The sequence below is a fragment of the Pipra filicauda genome, unplaced genomic scaffold (genome assembly GCF_003945595.2).
Source record: "Pipra filicauda isolate LSUMZ 115617 unplaced genomic scaffold, ASM394559v2 scaffold167_size3244652_pilon, whole genome shotgun sequence".
Taxonomy (NCBI): domain Eukaryota; kingdom Metazoa; phylum Chordata; class Aves; order Passeriformes; family Pipridae; genus Pipra; species Pipra filicauda.
The window spans coordinates 2,427,747-2,454,192 of NW_024104184.1; the positions used below are offsets into that span (position 1 = coordinate 2,427,747).

Consider the following 26,446-nt stretch of genomic DNA (forward strand, 5'->3'; position numbering starts at 1 on the left):
ATAAAAATAATTTTGTATATATTATAACACTGTTCAGCAAACCCAATATTTATGTAACTTAACCAGCCTATACCTTGCAAAACTCCTGACACTTTGTGAGGAAGGTTATGGTTTATTTTCATGGGGATAGTGTATTACTTAACTAAGTGCTAAACACTTACCGTAGATAAATGCCTGAAATAAAGGTAAAAAAAGGAGCGGCAGAGGCTGAAAGGGCAAAACAGTGTAGGGTTTTTTGCCTCTGAACTGAGGCAAAATCTTTGTACTTACTCTTGTTACTATGATTTTCACTCTTGAACCATAAGCCTTTCTCTGGATGAAGGCCATGGAAGCTGCAGTTTTCAGTCACAGTTCAAACCCAGGCAAGAAAACATGAGCTAAGTCACATTTCTGACGTTTCTGTTTTCCTTTAATTGATCTAAACATTTAGCAGAGTCAGAAAATATACAGGAAATAAGTGAATGTATCTTCCTGTTTATATGTTATGACTGTTTTCTGCTCTAGCTGGGCTGGGTCAGCTGAAGGCTCTGTGAGGAGAGGATGGAGTGAGTCATGGCTGGGCTTTGTGAACGAAGATTTGGGAAGGCTCTATCCACATTTGCTGCAGGCACGCTGGTGGCTTATGAGGCCAATACGTGACAGACATATCCGATTGCAAAAGGCACAGCAGAAAGACTCCTTAGATGGTGTATTCTGCAATACACAGTTCTTTCTGCGTTGCCTTTTCTCCTCGAGAGTGATCCTGCGTGTGTTCTCAAAGGAGACAGCTGCGTTATAGATGGTGTGTCTCCAGGCCTCCCGATTGGAGGCCAGAGTAGACCAGTTATGGTGATCAATATGGCCAAGGCTGAGATGTTGTTTCAGGGAGTCCTTGTATCTTTTCTTCGGGGCTCCTCTGTTGCGGCAGCCAGTGGCAAGTTCACCGTAAAGCAAGATCTTAGGGAGGCGGTGGTCCTTCATCCTTGAGACATATCCTGCCCATCGCAGCTGTGTTCTCAGCAACACGGCCTCAATACTTGTGACTACTACTTGCTCTAGAACAGATGTATTGGTCACATAATCTGACCAGTGGATGTTTAGGATTGAACAGAGACAGCGTTGATGGAAGCGTTCTAGGAGTCGCAGGTGGTGGCGGTAGATGACCCATGATTCGGAACCATATAAGAGAGTAGACAGCACTGTGGCTCTGTAAACACTGATCTTCAAGTGTTTATTACGCCATACTCTTTTGTGGAGTTTTCCAAAAGCACTATATGCCTTTGCTAACCTGTTGTCTATCTCTCCGTCAATCTTACCATCTGAGGAGATGAGGCTACCGAGGTAATTAAACTGTTGGACTGATTTGAGCTCTGATTGGCCAATGGTGATGTGGGGATGATGGGGGACTTCCTGAGGTGCAGGTTGATGGAGGACCTCTGTCTTCTTTAAGCTGACTTCCAGCCCAGAGAGCTCAGCAGCGTCTGCAAAGCAGGATGTTAAACGCTGCAGGGCTGCTTCTGTGTGGGCAACAAGGGCGTAAAGCCTTGAAGATCAGCAGGATCTAGCTTAGACTTGTATTTTATTCTACATATTGGGGAAAAAAAAATCTGCCAAACACCCACAGAGCTTAAAACCCACTTTATAATAACAATTTTGCTTTTGGTCATTGAAGATCTGATTATTAGGCAATATATTTTGAAAGCACTTCAACTACATATAATTAATTGAGTGTGTGTTAGCATATAAGGTGCTATTTCCAGGGGGATCTGACAGTAAGAAAAATAACTTTAAAGTGAAGTCAGAGCAAACTTCCTGAGGTTTACAATGAAATTTGAGTGCAAACAAGTATTTTATATTTAAAATACAGTTTTCACTTAACGATTCATTCCTGTTCATTTAGTTGTATTTATGACAGTGATATTATCCTTTTGCCTAGTGGATGTTAAAATTCCTGACAGTATTGACAAATGTGTCTGGTGTTCATGTGCAATGGAAGGTACTCCTTTTGTGGAAGGTAGAGCTGAGAATGCTGTTGAATGTCAGACTATCTGAACAATGGTCACTCTGGTACTAGAGTTCTCATTTGCACAAAGGAGCAGTTGCTTTCAAACTAGAATGGTTTCATTATTCATTTTTATAAATTTTAATGATTCATAAAGATATTCTGTTTTTTATTTAATGATAGTCATAGGTAAATAACAGGCTCTCTGAGAACAGCAGTTTGTACAGGAAATAATGAAGGGAAAATTGCTTTTTTATGTTACTGGATTAAGTTGCAGCTTGCTACTATTTTGTAGGGTATTTTTAATTGAATATATTCTGATCAACTGAAAAATAATAAATAACTGTAAAGTCAGGCCTCCTTGCAATCATAATAAATAAAAATAAAACATACTACACTGCAAAACTTAAAATTTTCAATATATTGTCTTGCTACAAACATGTGGAAGACTTCTACTAGTTTATAAATTGCCTGAAGCAACTGCAATCTTCTCTAGACTGCTTAGCGAAAATCTGCTTTAAGCTTGGAGCTTTTTGGCCTGCACTGATTCTAGGCTTCTGCAAACAGATAAAATCAATCACATGGGCTTTGCTGTTAAAGTTGTTTTTGATTACCTTTACCTCTTGTCACTATGATATTTTTAGTGCAGCTGTTTTCAGAGAAGTGTTGTTTTTCTGATCAAAACTTACTTTTGTAACATGTTTGGTTCATTTTATTAATGTACTGGGAGTGTAAACAGTTATCAGTGAAATACGTACATAGCCCTGTTTCCCAATTGTTATAATTTCCCCCAAAAAAGAAAAATTATTTGTATTAAAGTTTATTATTAATATAGAACTCATTATTCATTCAAAGGTAAATACCTATTTTTAGTACTCACCTAATTTGTGAATTGCCTCTTTTTTCTGACGTTGTTGTAGACAGAGTTGCAGTCGGCTAGGTTTCTAATTGTCTCCTCACCTTTCTAAACTAAGTAGGTATATTTTATCTTCCTGGCATATGGCTTCAGAGTTGCAATGATGAAGACTATTCTCCTCTTTTAATTTAGTCTGTAGTATCTAGTATTTTCATGTTGATACTTTCTTCCTGTCATTGACAATTATTTCTTCTTTAAACTTGAATTCCCGTGGATGTGATGACTATTTTGAAACCCCAGGTTATACCGATAAATTGTGTGTGTTCTTTTCAAGAGAGATGACACCTGAGTGTAGTGTCTTTGAGCCAAAGATAAAATTATCTTAGAGAATATGTCTTCTCTGCATTATTTTGCAAAGTATATGTTTTACGGGGCTGTCTGATGTTAACTAAAGCAGAGCAGGGGACTTTGTGTATGACTTTGCTAAATATTTTTAATTTCAGGTCTCTTTATGATTCCAGAATCTTATTTACTTAAAATTCAGGAGATACATAATTATTTTTATATAAAATGATATTTTAAAAGGAAATGCCATTTCCTTTCAGAGCTACTGATTAATCTACTTCTATTTAAAGTTCTAAATAACTCTTACCATAATCACACTCTCATTAGAAAATAATTAGACAGTTCTGGGGAGTCACAGTTTTGTCAGCCAGTCATAGACCTAATATGTTAAAAACAAGAAAAAGAACTTTGATCTAAACTAGTTATTTCTTTTCCAGAAGATATAAAGAAACTTATTTTGGTTGTATTATTTGGTGGAAGCATATGTATTTCTCCTTTTCCTTTTTTATCTTGGTGGTTCTTGGTCAAAAAAGCAGATCAAACCTAGTTTGCTGTATTCATACCAGCATTTTGGGTGCCAAAATGGCAAATGAAATTCAGCCTAAATAAATGTCGAAGTGACGCACATTGAAAAATAACTATTACTTTTCATATAAAATAATGGATTCTGAGGTGATAGCATTTGTTTAGGAAACTACCATTTAAATAGGTGTTTCATAAAAGCATCAGCTTTGTTCAGTAGTGATAAGAAGAGGCAAATACAGGATTAGGAACAAAACAGGGGACAACACAGCAGAAAATGTCATTATATCAAAATTTAAGCTCTTCACACGTCACCTGTGGAGTGTTGCGTACAAAGGGTACAGCATGACAGGGTTCAGGGAAGAGTGAAGGGGAGGATCTTGGATTATGGAGCAGCTTTCCTGGGAGGAAAGACAAAATTGAGTAGGACTCTTCAAGGCTGAAAAACAGATGGCAGAGGGTGTACAGTAGATGTCTCTAAAACTGTGTGCCAGGGAGAGGGTGACTGCAGAATGAGTGTTCGCAGGCTTTCGGGACAAGAATCAAAGGATGTCAGGTGAAGCTCTGACATGGCAGATACACTACAAACATGGAGATGATCATCTTTTTGAAAAGGTACAAATATGCTCTGGAATTTCACGCCATACTATACAGATGTTAGAAGTTTCCATTTGCTCAAGAGGGAACTGGATAGACAGATTTGTGGAATAAACATCAGGTAGGAGTTACTAAATAGACAGGAATCCCATCAGGTGGCCTCTGAGCTGCCTTTTGTTGGACACCAGGGAACTGCTTATGGAAGGAAGGATTCCTTTGTGCTTAGTTCGCTCTTATGCTTTTCCTTTAACGTGTGCATGTGGCTGTTTTTCTAAATATAGGCTATTGGCCTATGTGGATCTTTGATCTGTCCTAGAATAGCTCTTCTAATTTCATTGTGCTCAAGTTCTTGCGTCTTCTCCTTCTTCAATGGATTTCTGTCTCAAGATGATTCATTCTAGTTAATGTTTGCAACTTTAAAACATTTTATTTGGAAAAAAAGGCTATATAGGTGAGAAAGAGGGTAAGACTTGACTTTACTAATAGACTTTGGGTGTTGGCTTTATGGCATAGAAGGGAACTAGATACTTGAAGTAAAAATTGTTTCAAATTGTTCAAGTTACTGCAGATCAGTAATTTGAATCAGCCTTTGAGAGTCTTCCCTAGGCTGTCTACATGTGGAGAATGTGTGTGTGCCTTTGTGTCTCCCGCTCTCATATTTCTAGTCAGAAATTCTTGCAGACAAAAAAAAATTGTTTAAGACCAGTAGTTCTTTTCAAAACATGTTACCTTTGAAAAAGTGTTCTGAGAAAGTCTAAGAGAGGTGAGGAAATTAGACTTGGTTTTTTTCTTCTATATGTAACAGTCTGCAGCATTTACCACCCCTTTAAATAGACTTGAAAGGTATTTTCTGTTCTGTCATTTTACAGTAAGCTGCCTAATAAAGTTGTTGTGGTATTGAAAAGGTTTTTTTGGCATTGGCCAGTGGGTTGTTTGCTCTTTAGAAGTTTGAATGTGTCTCCCGATTTCATGTCTGGTGTTGAAAGCTGAAGGTTGAAAGGTGAAGTCTCCATCCTTGGAGATATTCCAAGTAAGCCATCTGGACATGGTTCTGGACAGCTGGCTCTAGGTGGTCCTGCTGAAGCAGCAAGGATGTTAGACCAGATGACTTCCAGAGGTCTCTTCTATGATTCTGGGCATACACAGCTTGTATTCAGAAAAAAAACCACCACCACCAACAAACCCAAACCAGAATTGTGGGGCAGTGTTTTTATGGCAATTATTTTTACAGGAAAAAATTTTTAAAGGGGACAGGAGTGGGGAGAAAAATAAGACAAGCCATCCTATTAGAAGAAGGGGAATACTGAAAGTTAGGTTTGCTTTCCTTTGTTTCAGATTGTGTTACAAAAAAAGCCTTTATAGACTTCTGTCATGGCTTTTTGGGAGTAAGGCAGAGGGGTTGTCTTACACTTAAAGGAATAAGATAAATTCTGATTTATTCACAGTACAATTCAAGAACACATGATTTTATTTACTTAGGAACTATAGAGCTTGTCTGTCTTTTTGATTGAAATCAAGAGGGAGAAAAAATATACTAAATTCCACATATGTGTGCATTTCCTATGCTGTGAATTTAAGACTAGTAATAAAAATATACTTTGAATGTCTGATAGAAACAGTCTGAGAATTCTATAAGCCACTTCAGCCAGTCTGCAGGCCTCCAATGAAATTATAAATGTTGTATATATGTTCTCTGTTGCATATTATATAAATATTACTTAAGCTCATTTCCTGCTTACACGGAACCTATGTTGGCAGTAGAAATCAGGGCTAGTTTCTATGGCAACGTGGTGCCACTGGGAGAAAGGCTGATGCTGTGCTGTGGTTGGTATTTTTATGCAAGGGAAGAGATGCAGACCTACATTTTTAGACAGGAAATGTATTTCAAGGCACAAAAACATTTAACAATTTTTATAAATCTACTGAAAAAGTACATCCATATAACAATGGAAATTGAAACCTATTGTTTGCTGTTTGCAATAGAAAATTAATTTTTATTTTTATCTAACGTTACAGAAAAGCACTGTTAAATATATACACAATTATTACTGCTGTATTTACATGGAAATAGCAAGGAGACTTCTGTACTAAGGACAAAGGAAGTTTTGTACTGAGGCAGAACAGGGACAAAACAGACTGAATTTTGGCTTAGTCTCCTGGCCTTTTCATTCTAGTTTTCACCTTCTGAACTCTTTTAAAATAATTTTCACAAAGGCCTTTGAGATCTTACAGAAAAATATTTTTTTTTTTTAATGACAATCCTGTTGCTTAGATTTTCTTTATTTTCTCTGGGTTTCCAAAAGATAATCCTTGCTTGTTTGTTATTTCAACCACCTGTTATCTTTCAGTGGTACTTAGTATACCTTTTTTTACTTGTGGCATGATTTTAGGGGAGAGCTCTGAGACTGACTCCTGTATTTCCCTCACCCCCATCACTAAGAGCGATAAGGAAGTCAGACCCCTCATGCCCCTTATTTGCTGAAGACTGTCCAGTAGTTCTGCACAATTGGTCCTCCCTGCTTATTTTTACTTCCTCTTCGTGTATTGTGTCATCACTATTTGTTCAAGAAATGACTGTAGCTGATACACAGATACCAAAGGGGAATTCAGATGAAAATGGAAGAATTAGGGACATGATTTTACAAACTGTCTTTGCAAACTTGTGAAGATTGCTGATAGGGATAGCCTGAGACATCAGTTGGTGTAGAGGTAAAGAAAGTGAAGCTTGTGTTTAAAATAAACAATAAAGGGCTGCTTCTTTACTTCTATAGAGGTTATATTTCTGGAGAATTATATCTACATTGATGAGATCTTCAGGTATTTTCCTTTGTTATTAATGAAAAAGAGTGAGAAACGTACATTCTGAAGGTGTTGGGGAGCTTTCTTGAAACACTAGATCTTCTTTTGGGTACTAGGAGTCATTAAGGGAAGGGATTTCTTAAGCCTGTGGTTTCTCTTTTATCTTTGATGGGACTAGGGTGAAGATTTGCTGATCTTGAGTGTTGAGTGGGTGGTTGAGTCACCATCCCTGGAGGTGTTATAAAGATGTGTAGATGTGGCACTTTAGGGACATGACTTAGTGGTGGACTTGGCAGTGCTGGGTTAACGGTTGGACTTAAAGGTCTTTTGTGACCTAAACAATTATATGCTCTCTTTGCATTTCCTTATGCCTCCTACATGCAAAGTACTTGCTCCGCCTCGATGAAGTGGGATGTTCTGAGAAGTCACAACCTTCTGAGAAGATGAACTGAGCTGGAATCAGTATTCTTTAGAGGTGTGAAGGGCTCAGTTCATCTCAGTGAATCATCATCTTTCTTTCCCAACCCTGGCACTGTACAGTTAGTCTGTGTCTGATGTTGCCTAGCAGCAATTCATCAAATGTCTAAAGGGAACTGATTTATCCTAGCTGGGACTCTTGCAGAAATCCAAGTAGATAAAATGTTCATGGAGGAATATTAGCCTCTTCCTATGTCTGGCACCCACACTATCAATCAGGATTAAGCTCAGAGGCATTTTGCAGCTGTCCGTGGCTTGGCTGTCTTGTCATGCTGATGATTCAAAGGTGTCTCATTTTATAGTGGAGTATCTCCATCCCATCCTGCAATCAGCATGTGTTTCAGCTATTATCTTTTCAGAGGTTTAGCAAATCAAAACTCTCAGTGATAGCCTATGTGCACAGTGGCACTGACTGCATATACATATCTTCATTTAGGACAAGAAAACCAACTTTTGCAGGAACTATAGGTACATAAGGTGAGATGAGCCTGGTATGCTTTCAGTTCCTCTCAGCTTCTTCTCTTGAAACACAGTGGTTCAACTCTGAGTTTCCTTCAGCTCTTTTCCATGCTGATAGTCTACATAACTTCTTGAAGACTTCTCTGAGGCACGTCCGATTACTGAGCCAGTTGCAGAGTAGACTTTAGCAGCCTTTGGCACTGACTCAGAGAAAGTCATGGCAGTACATTACAAACATAGGTAGTGTGTCAGAGTTCTAGCACCAGTCAGATCAGAAGCTTTGTCGCCAAGATAACACCTTAACATTTCCATTTTCAGCAGCGGTAAACTTGCCATGTTCCTTGGACCTTAGTTTCTGCTTGAAATATGTCGTAGGTTTGAGGTCATGATGTCACCATCCTTTACTGTTGTTAGGATTCAGCACCAGAGTATTTCTGATCTTTACTGTGCCATGCCAATTATCCTGGACATTTGACTTTTGAAACCTGAAATAGGAAGGTTCTTCAGTTTTTCAGAGAGCTCTTTGTGGTGGTCAGGTGCAGCAGACACCATTGTCCTTCCCTAAGGAACCCTGAGATGGAGTTACCCATGGAAAAGAGGTGAACTGAAGGCTGTAACCTCACAGAAGTAATAGCTGCTGTCCACTTCTTGCTGGAAACTGGGTCCAGAATTCACCTTTACAAGATGAGATTCCTTTCCTGGGCCATTCAGTTTACTGACCTGGTAGGGGAAGCTTCATTCACAATGTTCTGGTATCAAGGCATAGGATATGGAAAGACCTCACCCTAGGAGGCAAGTGCATCTTTAGGAGTTGCATCTTCTCTACTAGGGAGACGGTTCATCTGGGATACCAGAAGAGCTGGGATTCCTTGAGTGCTTTTCTACCACTGATGACACTCTGTCTTGCTCTTGGAAATAGGAATATTCCAATAAGTGAGTCATCCAGCATCCATGCTGTGAGGTAAAGCATGCCAAGGCTGGGATGAGTCAGATGGTCTGATAACCCTTATTTTCAGACTTGCTGACACAAAAGAGGTTCTGAAAATCTCATCATGAATTGTCACACTATTTGGTATCCAAAACTGCCTCATCCAAGCCAGCTGGACAGGGCTCTGTAATACTGGGATGACTTTCCTAACGCTCCTGAAACAGCTGCTGCTTGTTGAAGATCCTGTCAAATGAAAGACCTTTCACTTGCAAGCTTCGAAAATAGTGGAAAACTCCAAAAGGGGCTCTACAAGCCACAGGACAAATGATTGATGGGAATAAGGAACAGAAAGGCATTTCCCTGGAAACACCTGGAAAGGCAAAGGGCACATGGAGGAATCCTAGGGACTGAGAGTGACGACCTTTTCATTGAGGGAACATATGACAGGAGAGCATGCTGAATGCAAAGGCTTTTGGAAATGTGTTGTTTTGACATTTGAATAAAATAAAATACACTGTGTTCTATAAGGTGGTTGGGCAAGAGATAACTGTAAGTTTTGCATTAAGAAGTATGAAAAGTGAAAAAAGTCTTCAAAGATCTAGGCACCTAAAAAAAGATACTTTTTATCCCAAGGAACTTGGGTTTTCTTCTAGATCAGTTTATCAGAATTATCCAAATAAAAAGACAAAAGATCAAATAAAGGGTTAAAACCAGCTGCTCATTATTTTCTGTATTTAGGTGAGAATGCGTTTTTGTGAAAAACACATATGTGATTTTTCCATTTGCTCGCTTTTGACTGTGCCTGGACTCGGCAATCTCTTTGCTGCTTTTACTTCTGTTAGGAAAATCGATGCTTAAATTAACATGAAAGAACAATATACAGAGAGAAACTCAAAGAAGGCATTTCATATATTGCACTTATGGCCATGTATACCCAAAATGGAAGAATTTTAGGAACCTTTGAATGCTAGCAAAATGTTTTGAATGATAGTCATCTTTACAACTTATGACTAATAATTAAGTTTAAAAGTTTTAAATTGCCTGTTCTTATTATTTACTGACACTACAGTGCAGGCATTGGTACTTTCATAAAATGCCAGTAGGAATTGTGAAGAGATTTGTTGAAATATAGAGGAGAGATGATCTTGGCATTTGGAATTTTGGGAGGAGGGTTGTACGTTTTTAGGAAGGTTGAGATCAATCTTTTGTTTTGAAAGAGAACTTGTTAGTGAAAAGCAGTTAGGATTGTTAATGTAGACAGTACATGTAAAGTGTTTGTTCCAGCTTCTTGAAAGCAAGGTTAATAAGGTGATGTTTGGTATCAGTAGAGTTCCAGCCAGTGCAATCAGAATTTTTCATTGCGGCAATGGTTTGTATTTGCTGCAGACAGAGAGGTTTCTCTAATTGCTGTCTTAGTCAGGAAGCCTTGTTGCTTCAGGCTCTGTTTTTTTCACCTGCCAGTTAATGTCCCTCAGTGTTTGTCCTGTCCAAAATGCCTGTCTGCTTACCCTTTTCTCATTGCCTGTAGAATTGAGTTCCCAGACATAATCCAGAGCATGGTGCACTTGCACTAACATGGCTCTTCTAAACATTAACTAAGCATGGATGTGAAAAATACCTTTTTGCCCTAGATGATCACTTGAAGTCAGGATGACATTTTACCATGGTGGTTTTGGGGTCAAAAAAAAGGGCAAGAGATCCCCTGCTGCTGACTGCATTTGTTGTGGAGTGAAGGGTTACAATTTCACTGTTCCTATGAAATCTTTTCAACTAGACCGTTAAAATAGGTGAAAAGGGGTGGGAAACCCTGCACTTGTTGATTTATTTTGGTTCATGTTGCTTAAGATTATCACAGTTGTCTTCATATGGTTTCTAACCCATATAAATAGAAGATATGCTTCCTTGTAGTATGTGTATGTTTATATTAACTCTAAGGGAGTTGCTGTATTGTGAAAAAGACTAAATCCCGTATTTTTTAATTTAGTTATTAATTCATATTTAAGTCTGTATTTGATCTGAAAGGGTCAGTGACTTAAGGGGTTTTGATGCCAAATTAAGTTAAATCTGTTAACTGTTCCAGAGGCAGATAGGGCTGTTGAAGAGCAGCAAGTGCTTCTTCCCCCTCTCCTTCAGAAGTTGAAAATTTGTTGCTAGTGGCAACTCTAGGGTACACTGGCAACTCTTGCATACTGAAGCAGCAAGAGCATGTTTTCGGAATATATCTTATTAATAGAAAGACTAAAGACACTATAATTTAACATGCGAAAGAGAAAGGCAGAAATTAAATACTACAACACAATAAGCCAAAAAGAAAGTCAAAAATTAATTTCTGTTTTTACACTCGTGAGTCATTCTGTTAAAAGTAATCCATCACACAGCCATAGGGAGAGGAAGAAGAAGTCAAAATAGGGACCATTTCTGTTACTGCCTGCCAGTGTTTTCTTCAGGTCGTCTTAATGGTCAGAAGTGGAGGTACCTGCACACAGAGGGAGGAAGGAGTCATGCAGCATGAGAAGGGACTCTTGTTGCAAGAGGATTTGAAGAAGGTGAAGCTTCACGTGTGGTTTATGAGACTGGCTTGGTTTTTAACTAGGTTTTTATGTTTTTTAACTAGGTTTTTATCATTTCATTGGAGCGATATTCCTTATCTGACTTACTTCAGGTGGAGGTTTCATCTTGACGTGTTAGGATACATGTATAAGAAACTGTATTCTCCACTGATCAGTACATAGTCCATGGATTTATGACAACTGTGTTTCTCCTCTTTGGCTCTTTGGAATTTCTTAATATTTTTTAGCAAAAGCTCTTGTGGGAGCTACTGATGAGGTTTGGGTGTTGCCAGAGCAGCAATAGGAGATTGAAACACAGTGAATGCACTCCCATGCCTATAAAATGCAGTCCCTAGGAAGTGCAAGAAACCACAGCAGGCAAACAAGGTGAGAGGAAAGGCTCCTGTCCATAGGAGGCCATTCCACTGGCTGAGTGAAAGAATCAAGTACCTGCAACCCAGGAACCGGGCACCAGTTCGTGATGTCTGGGAGCAGCTAACAGAGGCAGTGGACAGACTCAGTAGTTGGTGCAGAAGGGCACATAGGGCGGCTTCGTCCCCAGTCTTTGTAGCGAACACTCGCTCAGTATGGTCTGGTCATGCTGCAGAGCTCGTTCCCCGGTAGCTGCTGGAGTCACTGCATCAGCTGTGTCAGAGGCCTCCACCCAGACAGAGCTGATGGTAGATGTAGCTCTTCAGGTCTCAAGTTGCCAACAGTGCCTGATACCTCTCTGTGAGGCTGGGGCTGACGAAGGTGTGTTGTTGCTGACAAACTGTGTTACTGGGTTAAGGACTTACAGGAGGAGTTAAGCAGGCTGTGCAGGATTCGTGAGAATCAGAGAGAAATTGAGTGAGAGATGTTCTGAGAGACCCTACAGTCTCGAGACTCTCAACTTCCCATTACAATGGAGACACAGGTGGGCTCTGTACCATGTCAAGCAGTAAGTCAGAAGTCTGTTCGATACAAAGGCAGCTGGTCACTGTCCATACAAGCTCAATTGGAGTTGAAGCTGGCCAGCACTGTGGCAGACATTAAAAAGGGCTCTTTTAAACACACCAATAGCAAAAGGCAGTGCAGAAATAACATGGACCTGTTACAGGATTAGGGTGGTCAGCTCACAAATGGAGACATAGACAAGGCAGAGATATTTAATTCCGTCTTCTTTGCTTTGTTCTTCAACACTGATGACGGGCTAAGGAGGTGCCAGTGTCCTGAGCTGGAGGAACATGGCTGTGACAGTGATTGGCTCCCAGTTGACCCTGAACTTTTGTGGGATTTGCAGCTGCAGCTGGATCCCTATAAGTTTATGGGGCCTGATGGGATTCATACAAGAATCCTCAAAGAGCTAGCTGATGTCATTGCAAGAGCTCTCTGAATGATTTTTGAATGGTCTTGGGAATCTGGAGAGCTCCCAGATGACCAAAAACTGGTAAATGTCCCAATTTTTGAGAAGGGCAAGAAGGATGACCCTGGAAACTACAGGCTTATCAGCCTCACTTCAATGACTGGAAAAGTTATGGAGATGATTCTGGGAGTTACTGAAAACCGCCTGGAAGTCAACACAATCATTGGTCACAGCCAGCATGGCTTCATGAGGGAAAAGTCCTGCTTGTCAAACTTAATTTCATTTTAAGGCAAGGTAACCCACCTCATTGATCAAGGGACGCGAGTGGATGTAATCTTTTTGGACTTTAGTAAAGCTTTTGATATTGTCTCTCACAGGATCCTTCTGGACAAAATGTCCAGCACACAGCTGGATAAACACACCATGTGGTGGGTGAGCAATTGGCTCACAGGTCGGGTGCAAAGGCTTTTAGCAAATGGGGTGACTTCAAACTGGCAGCCGGTCACTAGTGAGGTTCCGCAGGGCTTTGTTTTAGGCTCTTCAACATCTTTATAAATGACCTGGACACAGGACTCGAAGGAATACTAAGTAAGTTTGATGATACTGAATTGGGAGGAGCTTTTGAGGGCAGAGAGGTCCTGCAGAGAGACCTTGACAAAGTAGAGGGCTGGGCTGTCACCGGCCATAGGAAGTTTGACAACAGCAAGTGCCGGATTCTGCACCTGGGATGGGGCAACCCTGAATGTTCATACAGAGTGGGAAATGAGAGGCTGGAGAGCAGCACCACGGAACAGGACCTGGGGGTCCTGGTCAATGGCAAGTTGAATATGAGCCAGCAGTGCCCTGGCAGCCAGGAGGGCCAACCTTGTCTGGGGGGGCATCAGGCAAAGCATCGCCAGCCGGGTGAGGGAGAGGATTGTCCTGCTCTGCTCTGCGCTGGTGAGGCCTCACCTTGAGTATTGTGTACAGTTTTGGGCACCACAATATAAGAAGGGAATAAAGTGATTAAAAAATGTCCAAATGAGGGCAATGAAGATGGTGAAGAGTCTAGAGGGGGAAACCTTGGAAGAAGAGGCTGAGGTCACTTGTTCTGCTCAGCCTGGAGAAGAGGGGACTGAGGTCTTCAACATCCTCACAAGGGGAAGCGGTGGGGAAGACACTGATCTCTTCACTCTTGTGACCAGTGACAGGACTCGAGGAAATGGCATGAAGCTGAGTCAGGGGAGGTTTAGGTTGGATATTAGGAAAAGGTTCTTCAGCCAGAGGGTAGTTGGAACTGGGGTTCCAGGCACTGGAACCCCAGGGAAGTGGTCACAGCACCAAGCTTTCTGAGTTCAGGAAGAGTTTGGACATTGCTCTCAGGCACATGGTGTGATTCTTAGGGCTGTCCTGTGCAGGGCCAAGAGTTGGGCCGGATGATTCTGGTTGGTCCCTTCCAACTCAAGATGTTCTAAGAGTTTAACATTCTCAGCCTTTATAATGCTTTACTGGTGACTAGAAATATGGGTAGGGTGAAAGCTACTGAGTGTATATCTACATATTTTCTTTTTGTTTTGCCAGCTGGGTCTGGATTTTTTTTTTAACTGTTGACTTTTTTCCCTCTGCAAGTCTGTAATGGATGACTCGTCTGGAAAGTACAAGTCTGCAAGAAAAACAGTATTTGAGGAGGAAAACATATTACCTTGGCAAGTTCAAGACTCAGGCTTCTTAGATAGAATTGGCTTCATGTGTACTGTCTTAAGAACATTTTAACAGAACTGCATGTGTTTGAGAACAAAATTTCGTTTGGGACTCACTTTCAGAGCTTGAAATCAGTTACTTCTGGGAACTTGATGTAACTTAGTGTCAGAGAAAGGCCGTAAGAGCTGCCTCCTAAACCTGGCAGACTTTATTGCTTCATCCTAGATGTGATTTGATGTAAGGGTAGGCTGCTCCTGGGGCCCCTCAGCTCTGCCCTTGGCCGTGTGTTCTTCCTGTGATGCTGGGCTGGGGCGGTAGCATGGTAAGACTGCAGTGCTTGCTGCGTGAAATGGCATTTATTTATAGTACCCGTTGTTTTGAATGGAAGAAGGCAGTGTTCCTTGCCATTTTACTTGGATTTTGAGTGTGCATTCAAGCCCAAGGTGGCCTCCAAAAGGCTAATAAGCAAGATGGGAATGAAAAATTCATTCTGTGTTTGAGGTTACAAAAGCTACCATGTCTTAGCCTGCTCCGTTCCAGGAGGGGTTTTTTACTGGTGCTTCTGTTAGTGTTTGATGGTAGGATGGTATCTTTCAAAGGAATGTTAACAGTCCCAGCAGGAATGATGATTTTGTTTAATAATGACCAGATGTAGAAACTCTTTCAGTCATGTGACATGCCAGCACTCTCACTTTTTATGCGTAAGTTTTGTAGAATTGGAGATTGTAGTACAGTTTTGCACTAGAATAAGAACATAGATAGTGCTTTTCGTGTAAATAAAAGCTGTCCCTGGAAGTTCACATTAACAATTTCTTGGAGTTAGTTAAAAACATATCTCTTTATGCTCTGTTTCCTTCTGTATTTATAAACTTTGTTTCTAAAAACAGTAAGATGACCTCTGGCATAATTAAAAATAATTATTAAATTACAAATAATTGATCATGGCTATTAAATTTTATAATTATTCAGGATTATAGCCTATTTAAAATCTTACTTGAAATATGCAACATCATTTTGTTCCTTGAGCAAGAACTTCAAAGTTGTTTTGATCTTTCTTCTGTTTTTGTTGCTTGTTTTATGTGTGTGGATTTATTTAGAAAGCCTCCATTTAAGGCTGCCTCCGGTTCAAAGAGCTCACTGTTACAAGGCACCTGTCTAATTAAACTGAATTTGCATTTGGAAAAAAAGAGCAGGCAAGAGTTCAGCTCGTAAAACAGACACCATTTGAACAAAGGAGAAAGAGATCCAAACAGCTGAGTCTTTAAGATAATTAATAACAGCTGGAGGAAACTTGCGTATAGAGATTTCAGATTTTAAACTCTCCAGCACCTGCAAGCCTCGCCCGGGAGCATGAAAGATTTTGCCTTCTGGAGCTGGAGAGAAGCATAGCTGGAGCTCCTTCCCGATGGACTCACACCCACTGGTAGATTTTGTGAAGCTCACATCTCTCAGGAGCCTTACAGCACATTTCTTCTGATGCTCACTCTCCCCCTTGCTTCCTCTTTTTACGTCTTCAGATTGAAATTCCCTAAAGAGCCTCTGTGGACATGTCAGGAGGTTAATAACATTGTTAGAATATAGTTTATTCCATATTTTATTGAATTAAATATATGAAGTCATTTAACCTAATTTTAATTGCATTTTCTGTTAGCAAAAAAATGTCTGGTTGTGCTCATCTGAAAATCTGAAGGGAAGTTTTGTTTTCCTCTCTGATTGAGGTAGTTCCTAGCTTAATCCAACCAATTTTTGTCTCCCTCCCGATTTTTTTTTTGTTTGACATAATCTGTTTTCCTGAAGGTAGAAGAATCAAGTTGCAGTTTTTAGCTACATTCGAGGTAAAGCTGTTTACTTAAAATTAGTCCCCACGTGTACAGTGCAGTGTTCCTAGAGAAGGACTCCCGCTGTTATATGCCTGTTCCCCGTGGGGAACATGAGGATTTCTTCAGGTAATCTTGTATAGAACAAATAGCCTGCAATACATTCTTATCCATTATTTGATAATAAAAACATAATTTTTGTCTATGAGAGTTTTGGATAAAGAGGCCTGAAGTCTGTTTTGTTTTTTAGTAAAGGAAATCATTTATTTGTTGAGGAAGAGAAAGGAATGTCTGAACGTGATGTGTCTGCACAAGCACAGGCCCAAGGTGCATCTGTGTTCCCTCTGGCCAGGAGCAGTTGCCTGGGGAAGAGCACAGGGTTGGGCCCCCATGTGCTGAACGCTCTTCCAAATCCATTGGTCTCAGGCTGATGGGCTTCGTGAGTCCAAGGGGTTTTTGCATTAGCTGTTAGCTGATCTTTCTTCCAGGAGTTTTTCTGAGCCCTATTTGAAACTAACTTCTCTTATCCATGATATCCGAGGAGAAAAGGTGGTTTTAGTTTTTAACATCATATCGCATGACTGTTTTTTTATTTCCATTTTATGTCACCTTGGCTCAGTTTGTGTGAGGAGCGGCCAGTGGACAGCTATTTCCTATTTGCTTTCTCTGTGCCTCTCAAGATTTTGTAGCTCTCTGCTGTCTCTTTTCCTGGCTGAAGAGTTTTGGTATGTTCAGATACCTCCCATATGGAAGGCATTTTGTGATTTTAATCACCCTCACTACTCTTGTTTTAACTTTTCCAGAACAGAAGACTAGCAAATGACCCCACAACATCAACAACAAAAAACCTGAACAGTTCTTCCTGAACTTCTCATAGTATACTTTTCCCAGAATTTCCAGGTTTTAATGTTAGGGAAATTACTTTTACTGTTGGCTGTTCCCCAGTGGGAACATGGAGCACCATGTCCATGATGGAGAACAGTAAAATTAAGTTGTCATTAATTTTGTGTTTCATAACAGTGGGCAGTTGATTTTTTATGAGACTCCATGGAGGGTTTTGACGTATTTTGCTTCAACTTCACTGTAGAAGATAAATGCATCAACTTTTCTTTTGTCTTTTTACTAAGCATTCCCTCTAAGAGCAGGTTAAAAATAGGATTTAATTGTATTTTGATTGGACTTTGCTGTAAATTTATTTTTTCCATTGAAAAGGCAGTAATTAAAAGACAAAACATGCTGATTAATGTTTGCTAATTTTTGTAATGTTTCTTTCAAGACAGTCATAAGGTTTGTCGTTGTAGCCTGTGGAGATGGTCAGTTCTCTGCATACCTGCTGGCAGAATACTGTGAGTCTAGAAATGGTGTGTCATCTTCTATTAATTAAGTGTTTATGCTTGGATGGTGATGAATAACCTAATGGTGGTAGACCACAGAGTACCAAGTGATTACTTCAAAAAAAAAGGAAAACAAATTTAATATTTATCTCTGCATGTATGTGTTACCTAAAGCATATCATTACATAACAACATTTTAGGAATAAGAAAGAGTAATAACTTGAAACAACACAGCTGTTGAATAGCTTGTTATATTATGATAGTATTTGACAATTGTATTTCTGAAAAGGAAATGCAGGTTACATACTTGTTTATTGCTCACAGCTTTCTTAATGACTGGATTTTTAGTATAAATGATGTTTTGAAGTCCACTTACAAGAAAAAATAATTCACATTTTCGCAAACTCTATACTGGAAAAAATGAAATCTAAGCTGAATAAAATATATATTCATGCCATAAACTGCAAATTAAAACATTGTTGGAACATTCATCATAGCTTATCTTTGTGATTCAATAAAGGGGATACTAAGAAATGGCAAAACTGGAGCTCTCATTGCCTGATGTCCTGCCTAAAATGGTGAAACTGTGTATTGGCAGAAGAGCAAGATTGGTGATGCCAGGATGAGTTATTCAACTTGTAGGCAGAAATTAAGCAGCCAAGTCAAGTGTTTAAAACTTGATCTTTACTTAGACCCCAGGAAAGTAAAAGTGAACAAAATGAAAGAACAATAAGAATCTCTTGCTAAGAATCCTAAACTGAAGGAAAAACCCAGCAAAATAAGGCAAGAGTGCAGAATTGCAGTCAGGCTGATATAACTTAGCAGCATTTCTTTCCTTCACTCATCTTTCTGTACTAATATTTGATTTTTTTCAAAAGGTGCAAGCAAAGCTAAAAGGGCAAATCAAAGATTTTCCTCAGTTTAAAGCAGTGTTTTGTTCTTTGCAGATAAAAATCATAAATAATTCCAGAAGGAAATAAGGTGATATCTTTCCTTCCTTCCTGATGTGCACAAAGGAGAGTAGGAAAACACTCCTGAATACCAAAATCAGCTAGGATTGAAGACAGGAAAAAAAAAAATAACCCTTTTCAAACCAAAATCAAATACAGTAGCTTGAGAAAGACTCAGAAGCAACCCTGTCTTCTTAACCTATTTCCTTAGGAATAAGTTTAACCTTTTTTTTACAAATCTTGTGTTGTCCACTTCCTTTCTCTCTCATAGGGAGATTCTTGGTATGACTTGATGTTTATTTGAAAATGAGTGACAAAATGTTTGAATGTCCATTCCAGAAATGCTTCTGATTCTCTTTAAAATATTGCTTTTATTGTGTGAATAGAGTAAGTAGTTGTTATCTTTAAAGACAAAATCGGCACAATTTCAGTGGATTTTTGAACTTACAACCCCTGTACTGCATTTGCCCTACTCTACCCTGGCCTTTTCTATAGTTGTACCATCTCACGTGACCAAAATAACATGGATACTTGTGGTCAGAATAAAGTAAAATGATAGTACAGCAAGGAGTCCAAGCACTGTGTTTCCTGACACACAATTCTTTCAGATATATTGATGAAGTGCAGACTGTTTTACTGTGCATTCTCCTTCTTGCTCATGGAATCATTTAGGCTGGAAGAGACCTTTAAGGTCATCGAGTCCAGCTGTTAATTTTTAATTTTTAAATGTTCTTAGTTCTTGATCTGTGTATCCAAAATCATCTTTAAGGTTTGTAATTGTAGATCCTTATATGATAATTCGTTTAAGTAAAGATTTCTGCCAACATCAGACCAGGCATTGGTGTTGTCAGCTTGCTGACATCATGAAACCAGGCTGCTGGAGGGCCAGAAATCTGGTTTGTAGTAAGAGTAACTGGTCAGAGAATCTGCTGCACCTTCCTCTTGTGGTTTGCTTGCCTTGCTATGTACCATATAGAGACATCTGTTGGGAGCCAAACAGGAAGGCAAAAACCCAGCATAATTTATGTAAGTAGGAGCACGTGCAAATGTATTTATCGTTTATCCTACAAATGGATCCCTTCTCTCTCTTCTATTCTGTTGAAAGCTTTACGTGGTTAAAAATTATGTAAATTTATTTGTTTGGTTAGATTTCTCATAATAACTTAGTTCAAAATACTCCTTCTTAAATCTAACCATTTCTTGACTGAAGAATTTTAGTATCTGGGAGGGGTAGCAGGCACATAAATTTGGAGTGCTTACAACTTTCAGCCATGTCCTTTAAAGCGAAGGCATAACAGCAGCTGCTGTGCAGGTGGTGAATGTTGCCAGTGGAATTTATTTATGACCAACTGCGTTCCCTTCGACACCAAATGCTCTGTCTGTCTGTCTGTCTTGAACAATTGCGGTGTTTAAAAAGAAAAAGGGGGAATTATGAGGAAGAGGACTTAGGAGTGGGATAAATGCAGTTTTCACTCATGATCAAGGAAGTATTTGAATTTTCTTTGTAGGTGCTGAAAAATTAGGTTTCTGGTTTTTTATCATATGATTGACAAAATACTGTTAATATACTCTTTTTCAGACATGTTAGATTTGAAGTAGATATAAATTTAAGCAGCTTTCGATGGTACAGATGCTTGAAGTTACTTTGCAAATGTATTTGGCAAGTATATATTTTTTATTTGTAAGAAGAATGAATACAAAAAATAACATCAACCTGTTTGGAGAAGGCTTTTCTAAATTATTTGACAAACAGGTACACTTCAACCCTGGACTTAAGCGTATTGAAAATACTCAGTTTCGAAATGCGAGTAGTTCTTAGGTGTTTAGAAATACCAGGTACAGCCTTAGTCAGAATAGGATATAAAATATAAAATATATTTCACTTCTTTGGTTGTTTTTTTTTTAAAAACAACCAAATGGAGCTGCAAGACAGAAGAACATCTCTTGGCTGGCGGTGTTGGGGTTTGGTGGTTTGATTTTGTTTGGTTTTTTTTTATTTAGCACATCTTAAAGCATATGGTGTATATGGTATCTTAAAGCATATGTTCTGGGAATGCATCATAGGCTACTTAGGAAGATTAATTTTTTTCTCTTATTTTGTAATAGCTCTTTTGTATAGTACTTTGTATACTGATACAGCTTTCCATAGTCTTAGCAGCAGCTACAGATGCAGAGAAGTGCATTAAGGTTTGGGTCAGTGTCCCTTGAAGATTGTTTCTCGCTCTGTGTTAGTGAGATCTTTCTTACTTCAGCTAGCAGGCAGGAGCTTTTCCATAACTTGATATTCTTTGAAAAGTATTTCTTCTCAGTTGTGCTCAAGAAGATGTGTCTAACGTCTCATTTGCTTGTCAAGAGTTTTAAAAGCTTGTCAGTATCCGGTTATAAACGTTATGTGTCTTTTCCAAGCTGTGCCAGCGAGTAAGTCCAAATTCACTTGAGACCTGCTTTTGGTTTGGTCAGGTGCCTCTCTGTCCACGCCTCCCTATGGTCCTATGGGGGATATGAAAAATGGCAGTGAGGACATGAGATGCTTCACTGGTATTTCCCAAAGCATTTTTTCATCCCCTCTGGAGGACGGAGTGACCCCTGTGAGGAAGCTCTTTACCAAGTGTGGTCTCTCTTCTATTTTCAGGCCAGAGCCTCAACAGAAAGCTCCCTCTGCACCTCCACCTCCACCCCCGCCCCCACCTCCGCCCCTGCCGGAGCCCACCCCACCAGAGCCAGAGGAGGAGATTTTGGGGTCCGACGATGAGGAGCAAGAGGATCCCGCAGATTACTGTAAAGGTGTGTGCAGTTCACCCCTGTCGGTGAGGGTGAACATTGCAGTGCGAGTCTTAGTTACGGTTCTTGGGAGATTTTTAAAGAGCTGGTCTTTAATTATGGAATTTATTTATACTAGAATTAGGAACAACTACTCATTTCAGGTCCAGATGCATAATTGTCTTCAACTGTAGTTTTTTACTTAGCCATAGCTTTATTCATTTCGTAATAAATATACAAATACCCCATCCCTGTTCTCCTCCTGATGTTCTAGTTAAAAGAATAGAGAAGAAAATTTTCTTATGTGAGTTGTAAGAGAAACAAAAACACCCCAACCAAGACAAACAACCCCTCTCACTCCAAAAAGTTTTAAAATGCCTTGATGCCTTTAACAACATTACTTACATTTATTTTGTAAACTGTATCTTTTTTCCTCTTCTTTTCTTACCTGCACTATCCTGAGATATTACATGATACTCTTCCACCTGCTGTCTTTCACAGCCCTCAGCATTGTCTGAGGCTCTCTACATCTTCATTTTATCTCAATTTCCTTAATTTCTGTATTTGCTATATTAATTTTTTAAATATTGTTAAATGCATAAAAGTGTGACTGCAGTACAATAGTGTCGATACTTACGTTTATTTTAATGTCACTGCTAAAGTTGTACGTCTGTTCCCATTAGGGTAAAATGTATACTGTACTTAAACAAAAAACCATAAATAACAGGTCTGTCAGCTCTGGGTTTTCTATTGTTGTAGATTTCAAGAATATGAATATACTTTAGGAAACTAAATTCAAGTTTTATCACTTCAGATTATTGCTTTTGAACAGCCGAAAAGCACTCTATGCACACTGACTATATCTGGTATTCTGTATTCCTCATACCAAGAAACAGTTCCTATGTCAAATATCATAAAGTCTTACTTAATCAGGAGTTTCTGTGTAAGCCTGGAGATGTGCTATTTTAAGAAACCTTTCTACCAGCCTGGAATTAGTGTTTTGTATTTTCAGATTTAACAGTGGAAAGTGACTATTTCATTTTGGTGTAAAAGTTTTATTAATATATGACATTTCAAATGTGTAAGTGGCTTACAAATGCCAGTAATGAAAGCCAAAACCAGCAAACTCCAACTAACTGTTGAAGTCTGCAGCAGGGAAAAGAAAAACGTGTCACTAAAGCATGCTCAGGTGTTTTGTTTTTTGTTTTCTTGTATTATTTTTGTTAAAACACATTTGCTTCTTAAGATAACTCTCTTGGTATCTCTAACATCTTCCATCAGTGAGTAAGGATTTGTTTAAACATCTGTTTACTTGTAAAGTCTGTATTTCCTTGAGATTAAGCATTTCAAGGCCCCAACTTAATTCTTTCCTGAAATAGGGGCTGCGTTTAATTTCAAACAATCCATTGTTGTCTCTGTTCCAGTATCTCTTGCAAAATGCCACCATCTGCAAAAGCTAGATCACAAAACAAAAAAAAAATATTCCTAAGTTGACAGCCTGCTTATGAGTTACCTGTTTAACTAGAGCAGGTCAGGAGTGAGATCTGTATGCTTTTAAAACAAACTTCGTTACACTAAGAATACTTGCAGGCTTCCTGAAAAATTATATGCATAAAAGTTCTTCTAAATTTTTCTGATCCTGAAGCTTTGAATTTTTTAAAGTATATTAAAGGCGGTTCACGCTTTGGTTGATTTGGGATGTCATGATTGTTATTTGTTTCTATGAGAGCAGCACTTTTGTTGTTCTGTTTTTGTTGGATGATTTACCTGTTTTCTGACCCTAATTTCCTGTAAGACTGAGCAGTACATTTCCTTCTTTTAGTCTGCTGGGGTTCAGCTGACAGGAGGCTCACTATAAGGATCTGAATTGAATGGGATTGGGATGATCTGGGGCTATAGAGACTTTCTGTTTGTATATTTTATATTCAGTATAGGGAATGAATAAGTTATTTGGTAAAGAATTCCAGGGATGGCTTTTAGATACATTATTTCCATTATTTTTGAGAGATGTTTTATTAGTTTGAATATCTTTTTTCTGTTTTGGGTAGCCTAATCTGTATTTACAGGGTGGTAGGTAAAGATTTGGAAATTATTATTTATTTCTGGAGTGTCTCTTTTATTTCTAATTTTATCTTCAAGATGGCAGCCTTCCAGGGTTTTTGAGTGAAGCTCAGAGCATACTTCATCTCTTCTCAATCCCAGTCTGAAATTTCATAGGAGGGCAATTTTGATGAGGAGTATATATTTAATCTTTTAATGAATTTAACATATGGCCTGTTAACTTCCTGTTGAGTATTTTTGTTACTAATTTTATTTTTAAGGGTATGTTACTGTGTGCTGGGCTTGCATCTTGACCATGTAACATGATGGTTAGTAAATATTCACTGTAGTTTTTTTAATCAGGAGGTTGGATCTATTTGAATCAGCACCTGATGTGAAAGACAGCTTACAGCCATCTGTGTAAAACAGACTAACCTCTGTTCCCTGGGGGCTTCCCCCAGAGCCTGTTTAAATCTGTGACATGACTTCTGTTTGTATCACTGAATTTATATTAAATACTTCTCAAATATTTATTTGTGTAAGGAATGGAAATATCAAAAGTCCAACTTCATAATTTTTCAAGGGGTACTTAGACAGTGAAGTTAGTTTTTCTTCTTCTATGTAAAGCCTTGAAACACTTGGTGAATTTTTTCAAGAGCCTGTTGTGTCATGGATGTAATTGGAATTTTTTGCTTCTCTGATCATCTTCCTTGCCCCCTGGAGATGTCTCCCATTCATCCCGCTCACAAAGGGAATAATTCCCTATACAAACATAGAACGAGCCAGCTACAATTACCAATACATTCAGGAGGCATTCAGGAATAATGATCTCATTTTTCTGACCCTCTTTCTTGCGTGCATGTAGCTAGCTAGCTGTGAGAGACTTTTTTTTTTCCTGGGTGTGCTGCAGTGAATAGTACAACAGGTTTGTTTTTTTTTGTTACATTATCAGCAGTACCACTTATACATTGTATATTTTCCAATGCCTGTGTTTTTTTCCCAAAAGTACGTAATTTTTCCCAAACGGTTAATTTTTCATAGGTATTTTCGTGTTACTGTTTTTAGAAATAATTTCTGTATCCCGAAGAACTGAAATAATTACATTCATTACATTCAGGATGACAGCAGTTTTTAAAATGCATTTAACTGTGTTGGTACCTGATTGTCCACAACCCTGTAAGTGCACATGTCACTGATATGAGTGATCAGGGAGTAATGTGTACAGGAGTGGTAACTGATTATTTCCAAAACTGCTCCTGTTGTGGCTTAGGGCAGTGGAAAGTATCTTCTGAAATATATATACTCAGAGAATATGCTGCCACTGTTGACATCTGTCACATATGCTGGTGTATTGCTATAATTAGTTGTGACAGTGGTGTGGGGACCAAAATAATGTCGGTTTTAAATATATAGTAGTGTTACACTTGCAACACATAGAGTTGACTAAAATAACATATCAAGCCTCAGTTTATTAATTTGACTTTGGTGTCTTTGATTTCCTCTGTGTGGTGTTTTCTTTTCTGTCTGTGATGGGAAGAAATTATCAGAAGTTTTGATTACTTTGAAGCACAAGTATGCCAAAAGCTGCCTTACAAGGCAGTTGTTCGCCTAAACTATTCTTAGAATCATGTTTTTACCTGTATTTAAAGTCTTCATTGTTGAGTGTTATGCTGTTAACATGTTAAAAAAGCAACTGTTTCGCTCAGCGCAAAAAAATTATTTCTGGACATTGTTTTGTATACTTGAAGGCCCACATCCTTCTGGCAGTGAAAAAGACTGAATGAATTGTGAGTGCTTTACATCTGAAGTCATTTGACTGTTAGAGAATGACTTAATAGAACTGGATATTTAGGAAAATTGTCAAGTGTTCCAGAAATAATTGTATTATTGAATTTTGAAATCTGTTTGCAAACCATAGAGAGGTATTAAAATTAGGTGTTAAAATTTAATTTTTTTTAATTCTATCTGTTTGCAAAGAAAAAGTTATTATATAGAGAATAATGTTTCATACTTCACACTGTTTTCGTGCAATGATAAATGCAGCAAAAACTCAGTTCAGAAGAAATGATCCTGTGATGGTGAATTATGTGGAAGTCTCTTACATAAATTTTGGTATCAGGTCATCAGACTTGATTCATTTCACAAATGCAAACCTTTTCAGTAATGAAAAGGTAGAATTTCTCTATGTTGTCTTAACCTTCCACTCTATGATTTCATAATTCTGGATAGAGTTTTTTGGAAAAAATTTACCAAATAGCAGAATTTTCTTTTTTTTGTTTTAAAACAGTCAATAGCTGCCTTAAATAATGATTATATTTATCCAGATTGTTAAATATCTTCATCAGCTATTGCTAGAAGGATGGTTAAAAAGACAAATTAAAATTCTAATTTTTCTATCAGTCTGGATTCACATATGTGTGTTTACTCAGCAGAATTTCTGTAATAATGAAACTGCAGTAGACTTGGGCTTCATATGTGGCTCATACTGTTTCTTTTTGCAAATGGACAGCATAATAGTCAACACTTACTCTCAGTAAGTCCATGTCCCCCTCCTTTCCTGGAGAGTAGAACAGGTGAGGTGTTCCAAAAGTGATCTGGTTTTTTCTTTGGAAACAAGGAGTTCCCGCTTGGCAATGTGTGCATCCTTACTGAGGTTGGCACAGTAGGAGGTATCTTTTTAGGTTGCTAGGTGAGTTGCCCTGGCAGCTTTCATGAACACTTGCTTCCCAGTGATGGAGGAATGGGGAGTTCTTCCCCTGAGGGCAGTCCTGAAACTTAATCCTAGTCTGGATCCCCGTGTCTCAGTCTCCCTGTAATGCCTTTTACTGTTCCTGGACCAGGGCCTTCTTTTTCCTTTGCACTTTTTTATCTGCACATGTTGGTGTCTGTACACCTAACGATTTGTGAAATGAAATGTGTGTCATAGTAAGCGTGCAGTTCTCATGGGTTAAGATTATAAAGATTGTTCTCATATCAGGGTCTTCATAGATTTGTGCAGAATTCTCAT

The 26,446-nt window shown here is 38.7% G+C and overlaps 1 protein-coding gene across 4 annotated transcripts in view; it reads left to right on the forward strand.

The window, feature by feature from the left end:
- SRPK2 (SRSF protein kinase 2) overlaps positions 1 to 26,446 on the forward strand; it is a 142,508-nt gene that overhangs the window by 76,097 nt on the left and 39,965 nt on the right. For all 4 annotated transcript variants that reach the window (XM_027751808.2, XM_027751805.2, XM_027751807.2 and 1 more), the window contains one exon: positions 21,272 to 21,423. In XM_027751808.2, the coding sequence (XP_027607609.1) occupies positions 21,272 to 21,423 (152 nt within the window). The remainder of the gene's footprint in view (positions 1 to 21,271; positions 21,424 to 26,446) is intronic.